This window comes from Rhea americana, unplaced genomic scaffold (genome assembly GCF_003343005.1).
Source record: "Rhea americana isolate MKP2758 unplaced genomic scaffold, rheAme1 scaffold_32, whole genome shotgun sequence".
Classification (NCBI taxonomy): domain Eukaryota; kingdom Metazoa; phylum Chordata; class Aves; order Rheiformes; family Rheidae; genus Rhea; species Rhea americana.
Window position 1 is genome coordinate 3317090 of NW_028186446.1, and position 24138 is coordinate 3341227.

Sequence of the window (24138 nt, forward strand, 5' to 3'; positions counted from 1 at the left end):
TTTTCTCTAGTTTCTCATAACTCTTTCATATTTTCTGTGAGAAAAACTGACCAGAACAGAACACTCAGTCCCAGCTAGGAACGCTTCTTGATTTATACTGTGCCACTGTAACACCACTGTTATTTGCCATTTCCCTTCTTATTAATCTTATTATGTACCTCATATTCAGTAAAGATATGTCCTCAGTGGCTTATAAACTTCTTTTTTACYGGTATTATTACTGAATGTGAAATATATAGACCATCTGTGATAGTACAGAGCACAGACAGGTATCAGTCAATACACAAATGAGAGCAAAATGAAACGGCGAGGKTAGCAAATAAAATGACACTTATGTTCGAAAGACCATCCATCAGAATTAGATCTTTGTGTGAGCTTAGCAAAAGGAATCGAACTGGTAGTTCTGGAGAATCATATTCCCTAAGTGGGAACAATGGATATTCAAGCTGCAAAACGCTGAGCCAGAAGGGTACTTCATCTACGGGAGGGAGGTAGGGAAAGGGGAGGAAGGGAAAGCTGTTCATTCCCTCTGCTCATTTTAGGCTTTTTCCTTCTGTGGCTAATAAGARGATGCTAACTTAGTGTGACTTTGACTACTGTTTACTTGGAAGACATCATACCTAGGAAGACCATGTATTAATATAYAGAAGAAAATGTTTCTTTGTGGTAATGAATACAAACAAACATGGCAMTATCCAAACAGATTTCTTTTTGCTTTTTACCTTTTTTCCTGTACGGAGGAGCTCTGTTCATCCTCTCATAGCACTTGAACTGCGAATCTATTATCTTTTGTCGTATGACTGAATTTTCAGTTACTACAGGCTCTAATGTAGGATCAGTGTAATTTACAGTAGAAGTAAGACTTGGAACCATTCTCTGTACAGAAAGGAAAAACTGTTAGGACAACTGAACAAACAAGTAGGATAAACAAAGTGAAGATCATAAATCTCTATCATGCATTATCAAGCACATATGTTTAGCATTATGATAGGCCTTTTACTGCTTGCAAAGAAAATGCTGAATTTTTACTAGTTTACCTCATTATAAACTCAAGATTTTAACCAAGCCCTTTTAAAATCTTTAAAATCTTTTCATATGGCATAAAGGTCTGCAAAAAAATGTTGTATGTATCTCACCAAAGTTACTTGCACCTATTTCCTCTTACTGGTACTGATTTCCCTTTAGACTACCCAGACAAAATACTTCAGTGACACAGTCTAGAAACTRCCTGGTTGTTTCATATTTTATSCCATTTGCTTTGAGCTCCTTCAACTGTTAAGGTAATAGAAATATAAGGCAAAGTTTAAACCTCACTGGCTGACCTTAGCTCTTGGATAGTCATCCAAGTGAAGTGTTCCTAAATTTGAGCCTGAAAGGAAAAGTTCCCTTCAATCAACTGGCATCTTCCAAGCTTTTCCACTTGGAGCTCCCTTCAGGCATACAGAAGGATTGTTGCCTCTGGTAGGCAAACTGAGGGCCTCAGGTAGATGGGTCAGTTAGAAGAGAGTTGACCTTTTTCCATCCCTACATGCAGGCTTGGTCTCTCTGGTGCACAGTTCAGGTCTACCAGCCAGGGAAGCTTCAGTTCAATTAATTCTGTTCTGCCTCAGTCCTGTATCAGGACACTTGTCCACATGAGGGTGGTAGGAAAGAATTAGTCCCTCTGCTTCCACAACCAAAAGCAAAGCTKCTGTGGCACTTTTCCTGCCTGAGCCACTACTTTTTTTTTCCTGTAAAGCTGAACTAAAGCCATCAGAAATRCATAGAGTCATCTGTAGGCTGCTTCAAAACCTGAGACTCACGTAAACACACAGGTTTGACGTTCTGGGGACTTTTTCTCACTCAAAGCCTAGATTTCTCTAGACAACAGTCATGTAAACAGGCTTATTAACATTATTATTTTTGCAATATTTTTCTAGTGTAAAAGGGATGTCTGGGATTTCTAGAAGTATATTTCGTATTATATTGATCACCTTCAGAGCACATTCAAATTAGTGTTACACTGGCACTGAATACGAGTACCCAGTTCTTCAAGTAAGCACTTGTTCAAACTGAAAACATGTCAGGTTTCAAAGCACAAACAGCATTTTATTTCTCAGRTTGGTACTTTTCCTTTTATCCTATTCCACTAGCAATTCCATTAATAATACATTACTTTTCTATTAGCACAACTAATAAGAATCGGTAAAATCCATAACAAAGACAGTATGTTTGACTTAGACAAAATAAAGTAATTACTTTATCATTATATTTCTGTTCCAAATCATCACAGTTTAACCTTTTTATGCTTTTAAATTTAACCAATGTTTTCTRGAATCTAATCTAATCTCATCTCATCTGACACTAATATTTTCATTTCCACCTGCATGTTATTTGAATACCATGGAGGATAGCGAAGGCAGCTGACATCATTGCACTTAAATAATTACTTGATATAAAATGGGAGGAATAAGAAGGAAGATACTTTCTAGTAGATACAGTTTTATTTATATATAACTATATATTACTGTATATATCTATATAACTATATTAACCATATATAAACTATATTAACCATATATAACTATATATATGTATATATATATATATTACTATATAAAACTATATCCATAACATGGACTGAGAAGCTATTTGGATCATTTCATCCAGCCACTAAAGTGAAAAATCAAACATTTAGAAAGCCAGAGCAATTCAACAGAAGCAAAATCAAGCATATCTGCAAYCCATGATTTATGAAAAATAATGGAGTCCATAAAGATCATTTAAAGACCAAATGAGCAATGTCCCATATCCAACAAGTGGTGTGGGAAAGTGTAGATGAGTTTCACAGGATGCCCTTTAGAGGACCTCAGACCTGGGGTCTACGGGTCCCTATACCTCTATGGGCTTTAGTGCTTCCCCGAAATGATCCGTAGATATTTCATGCTTATTTTGGATAATGCCTATTTCARGCTGTTTGGATTCAAAAATGGAATAACAGTATCACCCAAGAAAGCTAGGGCTTCTGTGGGATTGCCTCTGTCATTCTGAGTGRGTTTGGGAAGACATCTGTATTTTGAAAGCATAACCATCTGATTATTCTGGGAAAACTGCAAGTTTCTTTCCATTGAAATAATGTTTTCATCTGATTTTTGTGTTCTTCTAGGAAGGAGTTTATTTGTCCTTCAGATATGTTTGACCAAAAAAAGGTCAACATTTCACATTGACTAAGGGACAGAAAGGTCAGGGTCCTTGCTCATAAACACTGTTGCAGTTTCATTTGCTTTATCTATACAGAATAAAGCTCAACACACATATGAAATAAATGCAAATTATAGACATATAGATGGAAAGTGTAAGTATTTGTTAAGTATTTCAGAACATCCCTCTCTTACTCTGATTTTTGGATCCTCTTTTAAAAATATATTTTTTTAAATGACARTGCATTCCCACAAGATTGCACAGTATAGAAACATATAAACTGACATCAAAAGGTACATTGSCAGTGGAAAAGAAATGGTCTAATTCTATATTTTAACTGGTGACGGTGTAACAATTTGTTACTGGGGTTGGTAATTTTTTAGGGTGTGATATAATTCAGTGAGTGAAGACACCTTACTCTTAAAAGCCAGTTCCATGACTTGCTTGCTATATGTAAGAGACTAATCCAATTCCTGAAGAAGTCGTCTCTCATTGAGTATAGATTGAGGAGTATATTTTAATATTTGGTGGCAGAAGGTTTATGTGGAGGTGGATGGGATAAGTATTTTGTATTTTGCACAAAATTATTTAAAGTACTCAACCATGTAATGAAGATGATTCTATGGTCTCTGAGGAAAGCAATGTTTGCCTTATTGAAACTACTAGCAAAATTTCTATTGCCCACATTTCAGTCAGGAATTCAGTTAGAGAGATTAAAAAGGCAGAAGAGACTATGTCACCAAAGCTCTATGGAAATTACTTCACCAGTRGAAATTACTTAAATATAAAGCATGTTTGATAAAGACTAGAATATTTAATACTAGGTTACAGCTAACTCTTAAATTAACAATTTTTTCTTATTACCAAACACAAAGAGTCAGATTTTTTAAGTTAGTCACATACAAATATTTCCATGCACTTTTGATGTAATCAAATATCTTGTGCTTGAAGTCAAATAAAGAGTTATACATAGGTGTCTTACTAGTACTGTTCGTACACATATGCCCTTGAATTTGAATACGCCACTTGATATCTATCACTCTTTTCTATTTGCCTATGTTTGAAAAGCTGGCCCATGGAAGTCTGAATAATATTTTCTCTGTGTTAAAATCTGATGAGCATTTCAGCTAACTAATGAAAAGTAAATATGGTGGCTGRCTGGAGTCTCCATTTGCAATGTTCGTGGTTTCCAAAGTACACAGGAGAATAACGTCCACCACCACTTTGATGTAGGGAGCTTAAAACCTAATCTCCCTGAAGCTTGTGACAGTTTTCCCACTCATTTCAGTGGGCTTAAGATCCAACTTTGAATATCTAGGACTTAATCAGCCAAAAATATTAGTATGGTTTGTGTTGTTAGATATTAATATTAATTTTTCTTCAGCTCCTTACCTTAGGAGTCTGGAAAGGGCAARTAGTGCAGAAATAAATATCTGTGTTATTATTCTCTTATCAGAACTAGAAGAGGCCTGGGCACGACGGCACGGAGSGAAAAGCTTAATGCATAGCATGCTCATGTGAGACATTGGGAATGTCCCTGTGCCCCCACACACACGAGAGGAAAAAATGATTATGAACCACCTCTTTATTACATTTTGATGATTACACCTAGATATTTGGGAAACAAAGTTTTAAAAYATATGTTTTTACCATAAAATGCCAAGACTAAGCCATTTTCTACTGGTTAGTATCTACAGTATTGGAAGAAATTCTAAATTTTCACAGTCCRTTAAGGCAAGGTAAAAACCTTTCCCATTCTTCCATCTGTTATTTCAGATGGAAGTATAAACACTGTTGATACAATAAAGTAGAATGCCTCATTCATTTAAAATATTCTTTATTAAAGAGAAATAAATAAATTACAACTTAATAATCAGGATGTGTGGCATAGCCTAATAATAATTAGTGTCATTTCTTCTGAAGAAAACTAAGTGATGTCTCATGCAGCAGTTTAGCAGCCGTACATATGATGTCACTCCTAAAAGTCCAAGTAAATGACGTCATACATACGACCACCAAGCCACCGCGTGACAAGTGACTGTTATAAGATGAATTATCACTACAAAGAGAAAGAACAGACTGCTTGGAATGCTGAAGATCACTTTGCACCTAGAATTGATGAAGCAAAACAATTTGGATTTGTTATTAATCTATATTAGAAATTAACCAATTAGTGCACCAATTTCTGTAAGACAGACACTTCTTTTTAACTCATGAAAGATTTTCCCCATTGCTGAAAGACATAATCCAGATAARGCAAGCATAAAATTCAGTTGTTTCACAAAACATCGGACATGATGAACAAGTATTCCCAAATGTTTTTCTTCCACTACAGAGAACTTTAAAGTGTACAAACTGTTAACTGTATGTAACCTTTAGGATAGTAAGGTATCTTTCTGTAGCTTTTTTTCCTTCTTTTTTTCCTGCTTCCATTAAATGTTTTGCAACACTTATTGTTGAGCTCAGTCAAAACATACTTCAAATTTGGATGCTGCAACTATTCATTACTGATTTTGAGCACTCAAAAATATATTTTGCTTTAAAAATGCCATAACCACCTTATGCCCTTCAAAACATCATCTCCCTGAGTGAGAGCTCAGCATGACTAAGCTTAGTTGCAGAGCCCTGTTGCACCTTGATTGTGTTTGAACTGCTTTTCACAGCTACTAGCATTAGGACAGTGAAAAAAAACCCACTGTGATGTTTTAGGAAGGTCATTAGTGCGTGGTAATCAGTAAACATAACAATAATTTCCTATCCATCAAAAATGTGCTTGAAAAAGGCAGACAATTTCTTTGGGGAAATACCTCAACGCAGTATGTTTTGTTTAACCATTGAATGTTAAAATCTTTTCGTACTCAATTGCTGTTGAAGCAGGATGGAAAGTTATCTCATACTGAGATTCCATCCAACTTATAGTGCAGATTTTGGCAGCTGTTTAAACAAGCAAGACATTATCACGAGCAGAGGAAGACAAGGCCCATTTAATTAAAAACAACTCATGAATCTCTTCTAGTTCTTTTCCAGTGCTGCAGTATTTGTGCACACAAGGAAGCTTTACTCCCAGGGTAACTTGATGGAAAATGTGGGCTTAAAGGAAGGCTGCAGAAGGCTTCAAATCTTTTGGCTGCAGCTCTATTATCTTCTTTTAAGAGTCCTTTTTAGGGTAATCAGATGCATAGCAACTTTAACTCCTTTTTTTAAAAAAAAATAAAAAAGCAAAGATGGAGACAAAAGTCCTGATCACCCCTGAATCTTTTGTGCTAACTTTTAGAAGTTGCCATTCCCCTCCCTGATGGAAAACCATCACCAGTTTGGTTCTGAAAGTAAATCTCACCAACTGTAAAGTATCAGCAACATATTTACTTTCACTAATTTTCCTTGTGTGAGAAGAGCTCTTGAATTTGTAAATTCACTTCCTTACAGCTGGCAGCAATCCACAGTTACAAAGGGAAATACGCACTTCAGAATATCCCTCTCAAAGGCAATGTCACAGAAAATGAGGCTCTGCCCCTGCAGATATGAGTTGGGAGGGCAACAAGTCAAAGAGTAAAAGTGCTACCCGTAGGCCACRAGAAGCTGATGATCTGATGATGCTGGCAGACAGAGATGTGCCATCAGGAATTTCAGCATGCTGAACAACCAGACTGTCAGCTGGGCATGTCCTGAGGGGCTGGAGAAGCCTCTGGGCTCCAGAAAATTCAGAAGGGAGGGTAGATGTTTCAAGAAGCCGGGGGAGACAGTGACAAAACTGTGATGCTCCCTCTGGCCAGTGACGGGTGAGACCTGCTCTGGGCTAGCTGCTGGAAGAGCTGCTGTCTAGGTAGGGAAAGGCTTATGGCTTGATTAATAATTATCTGCTGTGTGCCTCACAGCATTTACCCAGATGCTGTTTTTAGAGACTCATGAGTTTTAGAAACTTTATGCAAACTGTTGATCTGAGAAGATGGCAGGAGACCAGCGGAGCACACAGGTGGACTGCCACCTCCAGGTCCTCTGTCCTACTCATGGCTGCCAACAGCAGCGATCATATGGATACACCATGAGCAGTGCYCTCATTCAATGGCAAATGCTTTACTAATTGGCTTCTGGGGATCTAAACCTTTTGTAATCATGTTCCAAAATATACCAATTTTTGCAGTTGCGTAAAATTACAAACTTCTTTTTAGGCTTTCACTTAGCTATTTTTCCTTGTTTTGTGAATGAAAATTATTTCAAGAGTTCATAAGCCTTTCAGGATCTGACACCATGTAAAAGATTGCATAGTGGCTGAGGCTTGGTAATGATTACTCAGATTTGGACTTAACGAACCTATGCAATTTGTTTCTTGCTTAAAATGAATCTATTTTAAAATACAGTCTTGGTATAATGGATCTAATGGAATAACAGTGTGACCTTCATCTGGAGCATTCATTTTGTCTTTCCAAAGCACTTTGTGGTTGGCCTAGGATGACAAAATTAGACTATGTGAGAAAATCTGCTTCATTAATCCTCTTTTACAAGGTAAGATTACATTCTCAGTCAGATTCTATGGCTTTGAATACTTATTGAAAATTTGACAATATCAGGAATAAAGTGAACTAAGAAATATTCCCTGAGAAGAATTGTTGAAATTTCTAATGGAATTCACTTTATCTGAAATGCAGCAGAATACCTGGTGATGGTGGCACGCTGACATTACTCTGCATCTAAAACAAGGGAAGTCATCAAAGAGGAAGGCAGTAAGAAATTAGTTTTATATCTAATACATGAGTTTTGGAGCAACTGCTGCTCCAAAACTAATAGCTTCTGTTAATAGCTTTTAAATAGCTTTTGTTTGGCAAAGGAGCGTTATTATGACCTTTACACAGAAGAGTAAAGTGCTATTTATTCTACACAAAAACGAATYGTGTAAGAGAGATGGCTTCTATCAGAAAGCACCAAAAAGACTTGGTGATCAGTCTAAGGCCGGAGATGGTGGGGAAAAGGTCTAAGGACACTCTATAACTGGGGTCTAGGATAAAGCTGTCAATGAGAGACATGGGAGAGAGTCTTTGCAAAGTACTGACCCTGTGCACTGGGCGGAGTGCTCCAGCACCGAGGGTGTGCTACCGAGTCCCAGCTACTGGGGCACGAGGAGCTAACAAACACAGCACAGCTGACAAGAGCAGGTATTCAAAGCTTTCTTTAGGAACATGAAGGTTAGTTGAAGAATAAGGTGGCACCAGGTAGCCAAGTAACTCAGACAACACTGAGGCAGAGAGGTGCTTAGTCCCAGTGGCATCGTTACACATACCTATTGCTCTGTAACTGAGGCTGATAATTACTAATTGCTTAAAGTTTATCAAGCAGAGACCAGAGAAAGCATTCCACTTACAGGAGAGGTRTTCAGTTAAACAGAAACTAATTTGCTACATATTTAGAACAGCAGCTATTCAGCCACRTTGCACATGCTGGAATAAAAGAACTATTAAGATTAAACAGTTGAAAATAGAGTTTGAAGTGAATAAGTAATCTTTATACTGTTATTTTCCCCTTTGGTTGCTTTCCTCAGAGCAGAATAACTATAAATAGGCAAAACCCACAATTAATTAGGTCAGTCTGTCTCACACAACAAGGTTACGCAAGTTTTCAAAAGTATAAGTTTCCATGTCACTGATACTATATAGTCTGTAAAGCATGTGCATACCTCTTCAGTCTTCCATTTCTGTATCACCAAAAAATACTGATTTCAAGTTAAAACTTTTATGAGATATCTTATTTATGAACTTTATTAACTTTATTCCCAAATTCATCAGTAGCAGAACTCATTCCTTGACCTGTGATGTACAAGAAATATAACTCAGTACTCCTTATTTTTCTGAACATCACCACAGGTCTAAATTTGGCAGGAGGCATGAGCAGTTCATTTTTCTCATACTTACAATTAGAAGGATAATCAGTAAGAAGCAACTGTGGGTTGTTCTTTTCATTGTGGATTCTTTCTGGAGAGACACGTTGTAGCTGACACTTCTGGGAATCAATCAACAACAAAAAACAGTATTAGACTTTATTCTGATAATCTTTTCTTTATGTGTGGGCATCTTTTTAGACTTAAAGTGCACTCTGTGTGTATGTATGCGTGTGTGTGTGTGTGCGCTTGTGCCTGATTTCACTGGGACTGGTGTGCTTTTACTTCTGCCTCCTCTGTGGATGTCCTGGCTGTAAGCTCAGCTATTTAGGGTACGGTTCCATGCTACTATTCCCTCAGCAGATATGGTTTAAGTTCTTTCTTCACACCTGTTGGAGGCTACCTTAATTGTCTTGATTCAGAAGCTCCTAACCTACACATACAGCTGCAGACTTTTGTAAAAATTTTTGTAGAATGTGGATATTTAAAAAAGGACCTAAAAAAAAAAAGAAAAAAAAGAAAGCTTTGGTCCACAGTGAAGCATAATAGCAGCAGAAAAGGCATATTTATGGGGCATATTATGTTCATCTGCGGTGAGATGAACAACCAAGTTGGGCAGAAAATGAGAGAGAAATAGGGACAAAGGAATGCTGCATTGGGAACTCACCCTCCTTGATGCGTCTGGCTCAGCCTGACTACAGACAGACACACTGCATATAACCCTCAAGCCAAAAAGAGTGACTGATTCAGACGCACAAGTGACAGGAGAAGAAGAGCATGGCCAAAGCTCCACAGGCTTGGATGGGACTGCATCGGCAACCTTTTTCTTTTTTTTTTTTTCCTTTTTTTTCTTTTTTCTTTCTTTTCCTTTAATCAACATTCCTCTGGCCTTTCTGGGAGCAATATCCATGGTTCACCTTATATCAACATATTGTGCGGCAGTTGTGGGCGTTTAAGCAAGTCAAGCCCTTTGCATTAGCACATCCTTTCCAGTTTCACAAAAATCAAACTTTCATATTAAAGTCAGAAAAACCACTTTTGTTGAAGGCACRGCACCTTCTGGTAGCTTATGAACCATCAATGGTGCTTAGGCCACAAGTTGAGCAACACGACTATACAGCATCTTCTGCCACAGCAAGAAACTAAGCAGYCTGTCATACCTTAGCTATTCAGACAACTTAGAAAACAACAGTGAGATGTTTTATACCTGGGCAAATAATCCAGTGAGCACTCTAAGTATCTGAAACCCAGGAATTTAATGGAAAAAAAGGCACATGAACTTGCATGCTCAGTCCAGTTTACATATAGTGAGAAATACAAACACTCATACAACATTTGTCTCAACAATAACACTGGAACAGCATTTCTCATGCTGAAATGGTCTGGAAAGTCACCCATTTACAGAGCAGAAGTAAAATATGAGATCAGTTGTAGTCCTTCTCATCTAAAGAAGAAATATCTCAAGATGTTAAAGTACTTTTATTGCAATGTAATTTAACTGGATGTAACCTCCTACCAGAYGAGAATGGTAGTGCTGCGGTCATATGCCACTGAGATTACGTGAAAAACAAACTGATGAAGAAGAGAATTCAAAGGATTTGCCTCTGATAACAAGTAGCCTTATCACTGTCTGCGCCTTGCCAGAACCATTCTGGTGTGCCAGACATAATGGGACAGGCTTATGACACAGAAATAATATGCAAKTACAGTCAGCTGCATATTTGCGCCTGATCTGAAATAATAGGCAACTGAATTGAAGTAAAAAATGGACATCTGTATCAGAGGAAAATGCTTGGAATTGTTTGCATCTTCTTCAGAATATTCACTGCAATGGGTATCAGTTCAAAATTGTAAAAAAAGACTCATAAGCGGATAAGATATGGGCGCTGGTCAGCTGCCTGATCAGCAGATACACATGCATATATGTGTGTGTCCTCGTGGTTTTACAGCGTAATGTAATGATTCTGTAGTGCATTGCAAAGACCCCAGTCCTTTAGGTGACTTTATATTATTCTTTCTTGTCTCACGTACTTCTGCTGCATCTAGGGGAGGCRAGAAATTGTGGGCAAAGAACTCCTCCTTACAAGCTGCTGATTCATAGATAGTTTTAAAATATGCATCATTTGCTACAAATAGCACAATGACACTATTGACTAATTACTAGAGATCAACACTACATTGTGATCTAGAAAGCATGTGCAAAATCAATAGCAGTTGAAGTGATAGATCTATTTCTCCCATACTCTGTGTTGGAAGAACTTGTAGCATTATTTTGGGTTTTAACTGTTGTTGCAGGTAAATCTTCTCCTAGTGAGAGAGTGATCCTAGTGAACATTTGTTATTATATGCCAAAAGAGCTATTTAAAATGCTTCTTGTTCCCATCTCTCCTCCCAATTAAAAAAAAGCCATCTGTAAAATATTTCACACATTATTTTTCCCCTCTGTTAACCGCAATGGCTGTGCCATACGCTACTATATTTGAGGAAATGAGTAAGAATTATTTCCCACACTAAATCTTACATGGTCTTGATATTTCTAGTCTTTCTTGTTTTAGCCAACTTTAACCACAGGAATGACTGACATGCTACATAAAATCCAGTACCTCTTTTTTCTTCTTCTTCCACTGAAGTCTTTTCCAGTGACAACAATTAGGATAGACTCTAACTGTACAAGTTAAAAAGCTTCTGACTGAGAGTCAGGACTGGGTGACTTTTCATTACTTTATGGGTCATGAGAATGGCCCTAGTACTGCAACACACTTGGTTTAGCATCAGTATTGGACGAAGGATGATGATCACATTGAAATGAAGAGGCATGTGCAGGCAAAAAGCGTTGATGAAAGGACAGGGCAGAAGCAATGGGCAGGCAGAAAGGTTCACAGAAAGCGAAGTCTCTTTGACAGGCCCTGTCAATCTCTAGATGGAGAACCAGAAGATCAGCACCACCACAGCTCTGCTTCCATCTCCTGCCACCCATGTTCAAGTCTGACATGACAGACGGACTTGGATGTGCAAAGCAGTACACTCAAGTGCACTGGGGTAAGAGCTCTTGTGTTACACAAATCACTTTTCTATAGAAACTGGCACTACTACCTATGGATAATCTGGACATGGAGATCTGACAGAGACTAGGTAGCCTAGAGCAGCCTCAGGCAGAGCGTAGCTGTGCACAGCAGAGCACAGCTGAGTCTCTGCTGTCCCGAACACTGAGATAAATCAGAAATGAATCTGGTCCCTACCATGATTAGCCACATACTGCCTTTGATGGCAGCCATCTTAAAATAAGTGAGAGCCCATCTCCACTTCTTATCGACACCTTTGCAGCAGCATCTCTTGATGTGCTGCATCCTGACTTGTGGTACTCCCACAGCTGTTTAGGGCAATGTTATGAAGCAGATCAGGAAATTAATTTTAAAATGCATATTTTTYTAAGCAGAACACATATTTGTTACCAACACAGAAGGTGGAACAACAAGTTCTAATCTTTCAAGTTGTTTTAAGCTTTGGTATTTTAGAGGGCTCCACATTGCAGATGTTTCTAGGTGTGCATGAGGTTTTCCTCACATGATGCTTATTGCAGGAAAACACAGGAATTATAAATACCAAACTGCTAGTTCTTACAATCAATAGAGTGAAYATAAGAATGGAGATTTTTCTTTAATATGGTTCATAGTGACACAAAAATTTGCTCCAAATGCTGAAGTTCACAAGTAGATTTTATGTATTGTTCTGATTCCTATTTCTATACTCTTTATCCTATTTTCCATAAGTCTAGCAATGTCCTTGCTTGAGGCTAATATAATGTGCTTCACATATTTAACTTTTATAACATCTATATTTAGTGATTAATCATAAGCACGTTGTTAAAGTTCAGTACTTTTTCATGATCATATTAACTTCATCCTCTGTTGGTTATAATAGCTATGCATGAAATAGTCTGTTTTTTAAACTGGAACATTGTTCTTTATTTCTTTGCTAATGTAGCATGACGTATTATGTGCTGAGATATTCCTCCTGTTTCAGTTATTATAATAAAATCATTGACCCCTTTGGATTGGTTCTGAAGCTCATTTGAGGGCCATCCTATTTAGTAGTGGCATCTCTTTTGGCCCTACCCTCATTTCTAAACTCGTAATACTAAACCAATCAGAGCTTTAATTACAGTTATCATAGGATTACCCAAAAGGTGGGACAACMCTATCCCCTTAGCCATTTGCACAAGTGGTCTGAGCTGGCCAATAAGGAGGTCAAATTCAGTCAAAGAAAGAGAGATGTAAGGAAGAAGATTTAAGGAAGGGCAGTAAAGCAACATATTTTTTTGCTGAGGTCTGAAGAAATACAAGAAAGACCTTTTGGAGGAAGAACTGGAGAAACTTCTCATTTAACTATTCTGCCATGCCATACTTCACAACATTGTTGACATACCTTTGGAGGAAGAAAAGAAAACAGAATTGGGGGTTGTGTGATTACGTACAGAAGTGTGATGCAAAAATATCCTTTCTTCTGTATTTGCCTTACCCCCAGGAGCTTTTACAACTCACTTGCTACCTCCTCATTTGGCCTGCAAGTTCCTTCCACACCTTCATTTCCAGCTCAGGGCAGTTTTCTCATTGTGAATAGCTGTGTATCCCCCTCCAATCTTAAGGTGTCTAGAATTTTTAAGCTCATAGGAAGTCTTGCAGATCCTCTTTAGGAGCATCTTACAACTCAGCACAGACAGATACCAACCTGCTCTACCTGTGTTAGTTAACCCTGGAGCAGAAATGCAAGGCAGAGGCTCCTGGGCAAGACACAGGGAAGCCAGTAGGCCCTACTGCTAAAAGTTTAAGAAACTTGGGTCCAAGTTGCAGGTTGGGGGTTGCAGGTCTATTTGCATCTGTTTTGCCAAATGCAAAAACAGTTTGGGGGAAAGGATTAAAATAATCTCCGTGTTCCCAGCTGTACATCTTACTCCTGGGTTCCTAAATCAGGCTTCTGCTTAGTGGTTCACCCTCTGGGCTAAGAATCAGCTGTGTAATCACACTCCTAGAGACCTAAGAGCATTGGCCCCTTCCATTTCCTAAGCACATGCTCTAGCCATTAGCCTACAACAGTCTGCGAAAAGTTTAACTGGCACCATGATCTTCAGGCAGTCACATTTCCAGTGAAAATGGTGAACTCTGCTCAGCTACTTCATATGCATGGGAAGGCTGGTGAGTGTCAATATCAGGAGATATCTTAAGAAATAGAGGCTCCAGATTCTCAGTTTCAGGTGTCAGGCACATAAAGGCACTGCTCTGTGTAATTTATAGACGTCCAGGTCAATTGTGGGATCTTATCTTATTCCTTGTGGTTGTCTTGGAGACAATTTCACTGTCAGGGAGAAAAATGCTCGGTTTCTTGATGATTAACTAGTTGTTACTGAAGCAGATTACCTTTAATTTCCATTAGTTTGCCCGGCTCAGATGGTAATGTGTCTGTAGTGCTGAGTAGGTGCAAATGGAAACTATTAGCTATGGCAAATAGGCAATTTCAAAGCTACACAGATCAAGTGACAAAATAAAACTACTTTATCGATTCATTTGGATTACATAGAAGCTGCAACGTTTGAAGCTTCATTTTCCTAATGAAAACTATTTAACAAGAAGGGGCTATTTTACCTAAGGCTTCTCTCTTTTTGCAAATCCTTGTCAATAAGTCAGACAAAAATTGAAAGAAACAGAAAAGCAGCTACAAACTTGGCTGGCATTTACTTTTAAGATAATCACAGAGTTTTGAAAAGCCCCCACACGACACATCTGAGCAGCCTATGGTGATCATAAAAACTCCAGAGAAAACTGAAGGTGATTATTGCTAGATGGAGTCACATGACAGAGATGATTATACTTTGAAAGAGCAAAAATTACAGATGCCACATTACAAGAATGTGCTTTGAATGAGAATTATTTACCTGAAACTAATAATATGCAAGACAAATTACGCAGAAGATTTTCAGAAAAGATTGAACCTTTTCATTAGGCAAAAGACACTGAAGCATTAAATGAAGCTGGTTCTACTGTCTACCTGTCACAGACACCTGCCGAAAGCTGGGGTGAGGGACCCTTGGGAGGTTTCCATTAACTAAGAGTGGAGGTGACATAACTAGCTCAGTACAGGCACCTCATTTTTAGGTCCCTGAAGTTAGATTAACTCCATTTGTATTTTATGTTGATCTGGGTATAGTATTTTTTTTATCCTCTAGCAACTAGTCCTACCATACTAGTAGCCAGAAAATTACAACTTTTTCAGTACTTAGGAAGGCATCGCTAATCCCCCTTCTGGCTGCTGGCCAAAAGGCTTTAGGTGTCTTAAAAGAAAATGAAAGGAAAGAAAACACCAGGACTAAACTGACAAGTATTTTAATGAATTTGATGGTAGCAAAAGTTTGCAGTATTTGTAAGGATTAAACTGTATGGTTTCTTATAAAAGGATTTATTTTTTAACTTTTGCAAATGCACTCTGGGAAGGTATAAGGCATGAAATATTTTAGCAAGTGTTAACAGGAGAATCTGAACATAGGAATTCCTAGCATTTCTGGGTTTTAGGTTACTCAGGAACCTTCTCTGAAGCTTGTAAAACCATTCTGTTTTACCTAGGAATAAGTGTCTAAACAATGCCTAAGAACCCATTTTGTAATAATACTAATGAGTCTTCAGATTAACCTGGACATCAATTTATCCCAGGTAAACAAATAAATAACACATCTTGTGCTTTCTGGGGTGCTCTGGCCTTGGCTACACATTTCTAGCTGTCCCTTGGGGTGGTGGTGTGAAAATCTGGCCCAAACAGCTATCCCAGCAGAAACTGAGCACTGCCATATACAAGTGACTGGTTTTCTGCCTCTGCAACTCTCTGAACTGGCTGCAGGTTCAGGTGATACACGCACCAGTTAAGGGAAGGCGACACACAAACTTAGCTGGAAGGAGAGGAAGAGTAACCGGAACGTAACAGCCCTACTATAGATCAATTTAAGCTGTTGTGGAATTTGAACTAAAAAAACCTGGACTTCTGTACTTTCACAACGAAAGAAGCAACCGTGTTTGCAGTGTGCGATTGAGCAACATGTGAGATTACACTTTGTACTCAGGATCACACTGTCTCTCTTGAAAASGAGTTCACTCTCCTCAGTCACTATTCAAGGATATGCTCTTAATATTATCTTATGTAACAAAATAATGATAGTTCATATGAGAATTAAGTCAGGCTCTCAGCACCACCACCCATATCAGGTGCAGAGGGCTTTCTTTTTTTATATACTCAGATTTGCATTGGCAATGTTCAATAAAAAACTGAAAATCAGATTTTAGTGGCTCTATTTTCAGTGATGGATAATAAGATAAAAACTTCAATTAAAAAGAAAATCCAACTATTAAATGCCAGTAAACATGTTATCATGTTAAAGTCAAATATTGTTAAGCTATAGAACAAAGTAGTAGAAAGCTATGYAACACAGGAGAGGAGTAAATTCTGTAGCAGAGCGTTTCTGCTACTCTAAGAGTAGTTGAATAAAGTTGAAGAAGTTTTGGCTAGTGGTCTACCACATGATGGATGAAAGCAACCGCATTTACTTGGCATAAATGCCAAGTTCATCACTAAGCATTCCTCAAAGCAGAATGTTTCCATGCCACTTAGTCACACTATGAAGCTGTGGTTTAGGATCTCACATAGAAAGACAATATAATTTTAGTCTTTTAGGCATAGTTGTGGAAGATCTTTTAGAAAGTGCTTACAATTTTTTGAGGTCTCTGCAGCAGTACCTGTAAAACAAGTAGGTATACAATTACCTAAGTGTGGTCACACTTCAGCTTGCACACATCCAGAAGCCTGGCATGAGTACCAGCCAGGTACCATGAGTACCAGTGCAGAAGTAGAGCAGTGACTTCAAGAGTCACACACATTTATGTYAGATCATAATCTTTTGCATAGCCTGCAAAATTAAAGTAGATTTTTGGAATGTATAGTCATCTGTATCTGTAATTTGCTTGGAGATTTCAGAGTATTTATCATCTCCAAAATAATCTTTGTGACTAGTATTAATAATGTTAATATAATTTACAACAAGAATTRTAAGGAAGAGAGCTAAATAAACTGAAAGTGATTACAAGAGGTTAAGTCAAAGCTATCTGAGTTAAAGAAAGAGTCACTTCCATGGTTGCCTTATGACTTTAATCTGACTTGCATCATGACTGTACTGTACATTAGACCTCGGTTGTATGTACAGTACAGCCTATGCCAGTGAATTCATTTAGAAATATTTTAACAAGTAACCGAGTTCATACGGTGACAATGCCGTTGTAGATGGACTTTGGAAGCACAAGTGAAGAGTTCATAGGAGGCAAGAAAAACTGCAGGATAAGGGTTGAACTTAAGGGTATTCCTTTTCCCAGCTCCCACATTTTCTCTCCGACACATTAAAAATCTTCATTTAATTGGAGATGAATGTAAGCTTATATGTGACAGTCTCCCCTCTTGGGTCAATACCTCTTTGATTCTATATATTGGGATTTTTGTTAAAAAATTTCTTTCAGCTGCAGCATATATGTACAAGATCAAATACTGGAAAGAAAAATAGTTATTTAATATTCACTTTGGCCAATTCCTTCTCAGCTTTCCATTCTATTCTTCTTCAGGCAAACTCCCACTGGTTCTTTTTTTGTAACCATACATTCCTGTAGATTATTTAAAGTAAGTGAATATTTTATGGCATGGGCAAAAGAACAAGAAAAATATTATACTCTCTTATTATGTCACTGTTTCATATAAATCATATAAAGTGTGAAAAATCATGTGAGTGGATTGTTATAAATCAAATACACATGACACACTTTTTAAAGAGTTTTGTTCCCTTTTGGCAACAGAATAACCTATGCTATAGCTGGATGCAGGTTTCATTTCTATCCTGACAAAAAGGAGCCTGTGTCAAAACACTAACACTTCTTTCTGGAGTCTGGTTCTAATTTTATAGGTCTGCTAATAAGGAATAGAAATTCTGATTATGATTTGAAGTGAGGGTAAACGTGTTACCAGTGATCCAGAAAGGCTGTATCTAGCATATTAAATGGCCCAGTAGAGACAGACAAGCTTTTGAGCACGCAAACCATTTTGGGACAGTGTGCAGATGTCTTTGTGTGTCTGAGAGCTTGGAAAGTACTACAGATACACCAGCTGGCCTACTGAAATAGGTATTATCTCTACTGGCAAATCTTGCCTATGTTCTTAAGCTAATACAGMTACTGCAACACTGATATTTCTATTACCATATCTACACTACAAAGTAAGATAAATAGCAAGTTATCCAAAGATGCCTTTGTATTTTATACACATTTTTGTGACTGATCTAATGATGTCCCTAAAGAATCAGAAATAAAGAAGCACAGGTAAGTCAGTAACAATAAGATTATCCCCATGAGTTATAGATTAATTAAATATTGCACCTGTAGTGCTTGTTTATTGTGTTGCCCCTGTCAGGAATTACAGCACTGTAGACTGAATGCAACAGTCTAAATTCCCAGTTTCTATTAAGGCAAAAGCAGCACATTACTCACTATGGCATTGCACATTCATTACAGAAGTTTAACAGGGTGATTTACATATGATAAATTACTACATTACTACTAAATTACTACTGATATTTTAATTCTGAAAGCACCAAGAGGTAGCCATTAGCCACTTAAATTAAAATTCTGTGAAGCCTTACACTGGAGAATTTCTACTGGGAACCTGCATTGAAAGATTGTCTCTCACTGATAACCAGGCAGGCAATGCTTGTTATGAATACACACGTGTTTAGGTTAGAGTAAATGGGGAAAATGGGTCCTTTCATATGGAGAGAAGGATAGTATTTTCTTTAAGTAGTTTCTTCTGCAAATTAGAGAGGATTAGCCAGGGATACAGAGGAAGGGGTTGGAATCACTGGAAGAGTCAGGTAATCATTACTTGTGTAAGTAACTCACACATTCCTAGAAAAAATTATAGAGAAATCCTGGTCCTTCATCCCATATACCCTTTCAGGCCTGCAGTCTGGAGTCCAGAGTTTCATCCAGGTGTCCCAGCGGGATAGGTCGACCCAGATGAGACAAAAACTATTCACAAGTAAACAAGGCCCAGAGATRGCTAAAATAGATGGCTGAACCATGTACACAAGCCTTGTGAATTGAAAGGTTCGTCATGACTTACTACTAACTTCAACTTTGACCTCCCAAGGAAATCAGCTGCTTGTCCACATGCCATGCAAACAACAGATCTGTCCTGTTGCTCTTATATATTTGTAAACTGAGGAATTAACCTATCCACTTGTAGGGTTTAGAGTCTCTTCAGACACCTTTCACAGATCCYGAATACACTTGGATATCAATGGCCGTACACCTCTTATGGAAGTTGTACTGGCACATGAGTATTCAGGYCCATGGAAAAAAGCTTGGTTTTCTGGTGAATCAGAGGCAGATGTAGTGTTACCCCCAAAAAATCACAAAGCAGGCATGAGGAACAYGCAGTACAGCAAGGAAATAAGACTTGCACCAGAACCATGCCAGATGATGAAGATGCTGGATCCTGAAATTGGAAAAGTACAAGTTTTGGACGTGTGAGTCTTTGCATCTTTCTACTAGGTGGACGTAATTTACGCAGTGTTCTCCAGGGCGAGTTACTGTTCCTAAGGAGTTGGTGAAGCCTTGCTTGTATTAAACCATAGTTATTGAAGATCTCTTCGTATCCTGCATTCTGAGGACAACAGGAGCTCAGGATTACTATGAAAATTTGGGCAATCTCTCAGATTACAGACAGACACTTTGTTCTTCCTGCCCACCATGCCGGGGGCAATCTCAGTAACAGAAGCTGCAAAGTGCTAAGATTTTCACTGCCTTCAATAGTGTGTCTGAAACACAGACACAAAACAGAAAGATGCTTTTCTATGAGCCCTGGGTTTTCTTTCCTCCTTTATACATGTTAAGCAGAGCTGTGGGACAGCACTGTGGAGCTAATCTACCCCAAATAGGAAAATGGCACAGTATAGGAATATTTACTGTCACCAATACTCGCAAAAGTGACTCCTCAGAACCTATCAATTTTAATACGGATAAGTTTTTAGCCTCTTGGCTTTGCCACTGTCCCGTTTGCTACACCTGTGATTATTTCAATTCTTTCTCTGATTTTACTCTCTTTTCATGCATAAATTCCTTACATGAGATTCTAGTCTGACAAGTAAATACATAGCATAATTTTGTCCTAGTCAGGGCACCAGAAGGGAGCAGAGAACTGGCCTGAAGCATCCTATTAGCCRGGAACAATAAGACAGCAACATCTGCTCTAGATAGTACCTGCAAGTACCTACTCCACTCTTAGGTCTGTGAAAGCCTCTTGGGCCACTGAAATTCTCAAGTAGTTCAGTCAATCAAAGCTCATTTATGATCTCTTCCAACATAATATTTTTCTTACAGCTGCCAAAACTAACTCTGAATGCTTCCTTATGCCAAAATTTGCTTTTGGTAAAATCTTGATATATACTGGCTACAGTTTGTCCTTAGCAGGGATTTATTTTGCTGGGGCCGCAAAACTGAATTTCTGGCTCTAATACACAAGGAATTCAGAACTAACCCTGAAATGTCTGCTGAAGTCACTAATGAGGATTAACCTCCAAGTTTTGAGTCAGCTGAAAGTATTGAATCAATTTTGCTTTTCTGACCACAGTCCAGATCTGTGCAGGTGCCATGGGGCTGTTCTTCAGTCTAGCCTATAGAGCATGCAGACATTTTTGTAACCGTTATGCTTAGGGTTGCCCCAATATCTTTTTTCCAAATCCAGCTGCAGAGACAAAGAATAATCTGGACTACAAATGATACAGTTAAATAGGAAAAGAAATCCCTCCAGTACAGCAGTCTATTTGTAAAGCTTTTCAAAATAAAAACCTGGAAGAAATCTGTAATTCTCCACAAGATCTTTCGTGTTGCCAAAGTTAGTATTTATTTCACTGGGAATGAGTAAAAAGACCTGAAACTTTAGCCTCTTGGTGCCGTTAATGACTTCAAATATCCATCCATGATCAAAAGCTTCATGTGGAAAAACAATAGATGGTCTCTTCCATAAAATACGTTGCCAGATAAGGTGTCTTCATATGGAAAGTACTTTATATAGCACATAGAGGACAAAAGGAAAGCCCATTCAGATGAGCACTGAGATTCATAAAAATCTTCTAARGACTTTGGAAAGAAGTTAGATTAATCTATTCAGCAGCAGCTAAGGCTGACCTTGCTTGACACCCAGACTATCTTACTGAATCCAAGTGTGCGTGTGTATGTGTGTGTGTGTGCGCATATGTGTAAGCTTCTGCAGGACTGTGCAAAATCTCAAGATGTAGGGAATGTAACACAGTTTTGTTCATATAGGCTATGCAGTGGCTGTCTGGGGGCTTTTTGCCCTTTGTCTGGGGTTGATTAGGCCTTTTGGTGATCCAAAGAGTTCAGGTTTTTATTTGCTTACAAGTAATTTTTAGCTTTTGCCTAAAGCATGCCATGTATGCCTCCTGGTGAAGCATCTGACCTTTCTATGCAGCACGTTTTTCACATACAACCTGTTTAAAAAGCCATGTAAAGTTTTCTCAAATAATCTAAATATTTCTAATTTTGGAAGGCAGGTATCTTCTGCACCACATTTACAGAGCCAGCTTCACCAAGACATTAAGAGGCCTAACCCTCACTGGTRTCTTGGAGTAAGATCTAGCTTTACATATTACATAGTTCACATATCACACATACACAGGCAGAAATGCAATGTAAATGCCACATGTTTTATTGAAATGACCATGAACATCAACTGATATTTTTTTTGTTTTGTCTTTTTTTAACTGAGATAAAAATACTTTTTTCTGTAAACTCATTTGATATCTGTATGCACAAGGTAATATCAGTTGCATAGCTTCATACTCTGACCCCATTTGAGTATTTTTTTTGTAGAGCTATAAGGAAAAGAGAAAGTAATGCTTTAATAGAGGAAAATATCACTGTAAAGCTACAGATGATGTCAGGAGCGGGGATAGCATTGGCAAATGAAGTTGTATGTCAATAGTGTTTGCCTGCATCTGATATTGAATGGGTGATCTTRTTTGGGAAGGAAAGAATGGAGGGATCTACAAAAGCAATGTTTCCCTACAGAACAATTCTTACACAAGAAAGTTAATATTTTAGCTGTGGAGAAACATCTTACACATTCTTATTCAGGAATCCAACAATGAAGCAAGTAGCAAAATTTGGTTTTCCATGGATACACTAAAACCTCTTCTTCCAGACCTTACAGTCATAGTTCCTGCCCCCACATTTAGCACTTTCTCACTATCCTTTTCAGGTGCATTCTTCCCAGAAGATCCTGCTGCCACCTTATTTATATATATTCATAAAGCAGTCCTATACTGACAACATAAAAGTTCCATAGCATTTGGAAATAGAAAATCTGGTACATTACGTCAGTTCCACCTAATGTCAATTAATGTTGTGCTAATTGCTTTCCATATTAATTATGTAAATCTCTCATGTGGAATGTGTTTCAAAAGTTTACAGCTTATATAGCTGGCTATGTTATGTGTCTGCAAAATCCCCAGCCCTTTGCTATAGAATTAGGCTGACTTATTGGACTCTAGTTATAGAGTTTTGCTCCAGGGATCTCATTATGCTTAAGTCAATAGAATGTACTTCCTCCACTAACAAATGGAATCAGTAATGCAGATTCAATTGCAGTCAATGAGGAATCTTAAAATCCATTTGAAATCARTTCAGATGAAACACTGAAAATACTAACCAAAAAACCAAGCAAATGAACAACTCTGCAAACCCTACTTTGGCAAGTGAGTTCTGAAAGATCTGCTATACAAGGGATTAAAGACATTAAAACTRTACAGCTGTAACAACTGTTATAGAAGGAGTAGCAAAATAGATAAATCTTTCTTTGACAGTCTAGTTAGGTACAGAATCCCAAAATCGCAGTATGGTTGAGGTTGGAAGGGACCTCTGGAGATCATCTAGTCCAACCCCTTTGCTCAAGCAGAGTCACCTAAATCATGTTGCCCAGGATCAYGTCCAGGTGGGTTTTGAATACCTCCAAAGAAGGAGACTCCACAGACTCTCTGTTCTACTGCTCTGTCACTTCAAGATCATCAGATAATTAGCTTCCAGTTAGGGAAGCTAGCATAACACCATTGCATGAGAGAAAGCTAGTGTACTACATGTTCTGGTGTTGAGCTTGCCAGTGTCAGTGCTCAGCTCATGGTCAAGAACAGGGTACACAGAGTCAATGGCTACCTTTTCCCCTCTCTGCTGTGCATGGAAATAATCTATGAGGATTGCATCCCTGTTACATCTGTTTCTGCCTTGAGCTGTGTAGCAAGTTGACCAAAAATTTATTGAAGTTTCAAGTGTGTAGTGAGAACACCTGGCAAGGAGTCAGTGACTGGCAGAGTACATGGAAGCAGGTCCAGCAGGTGAAACTACACACTGACCAAATTCCCACCAGGGCAAGAAATGCATATTCCACTTGGTCTACAATGTCTAGCTGCTTCCTGGATAGCAGGTACTCCAGGTTAGCCCAAGAAGATAAAGAGAGATAAAGAAACAGTTCTAGTAGATTTAAGGGGCCCTTAGAATACAATGACTCAAGTCCTGCCTGGGCATCTGACCYGTGCGTCTGACCCGTGCSTCCAGCAGCCTCCCATTAGCAATCCCTCTGTGTGGCTCCTGGGGCTCTCTGTGCAGCTTGGGAGTGCAAGGCCTTTATCAAATCTATCATGTTTAACTACTTGTGAACTCTGAGTGTTTCTCTCTGCTGGTATCCAACCCTTTCTTGCCCACCTTGCGGTCACAGGTGCCTCACTAACAACTGAGTTGACAGAAAGAGGGTGTCAGGGAACACTCAGAGTCTGACAATTTCACCACACAAGAAAGAGAATCAATACCAGCAGCATGATATAGATACAGCAGAGGTTTCATTTGGCTATATTGGAGGTACAGAAGTGCAGAAATGTGGAAATGAGGTTGGAAGGGACCCTGGGAGAGGCTGTGCATTCATAGAATCATAGAATCATAGAATCA

General features: G+C 38.4%; 1 protein-coding gene across 1 annotated transcript in view; it reads right to left on the reverse strand.

Moving 5' to 3' along the window:
- CALCR (calcitonin receptor) overlaps positions 1 to 24138 on the reverse strand; it is a 164959-nt gene that overhangs the window by 64292 nt on the left and 76529 nt on the right. Inside the window, exons 2-3 of the mRNA XM_085310511.1 lie at positions 9084 to 9171; positions 723 to 876 (exon numbers count right to left, since the gene is read on the reverse strand). Coding sequence (XP_085166637.1) covers positions 723 to 876; positions 9084 to 9171 — 242 coding nt within the window. The remainder of the gene's footprint in view (positions 1 to 722; positions 877 to 9083; positions 9172 to 24138) is intronic.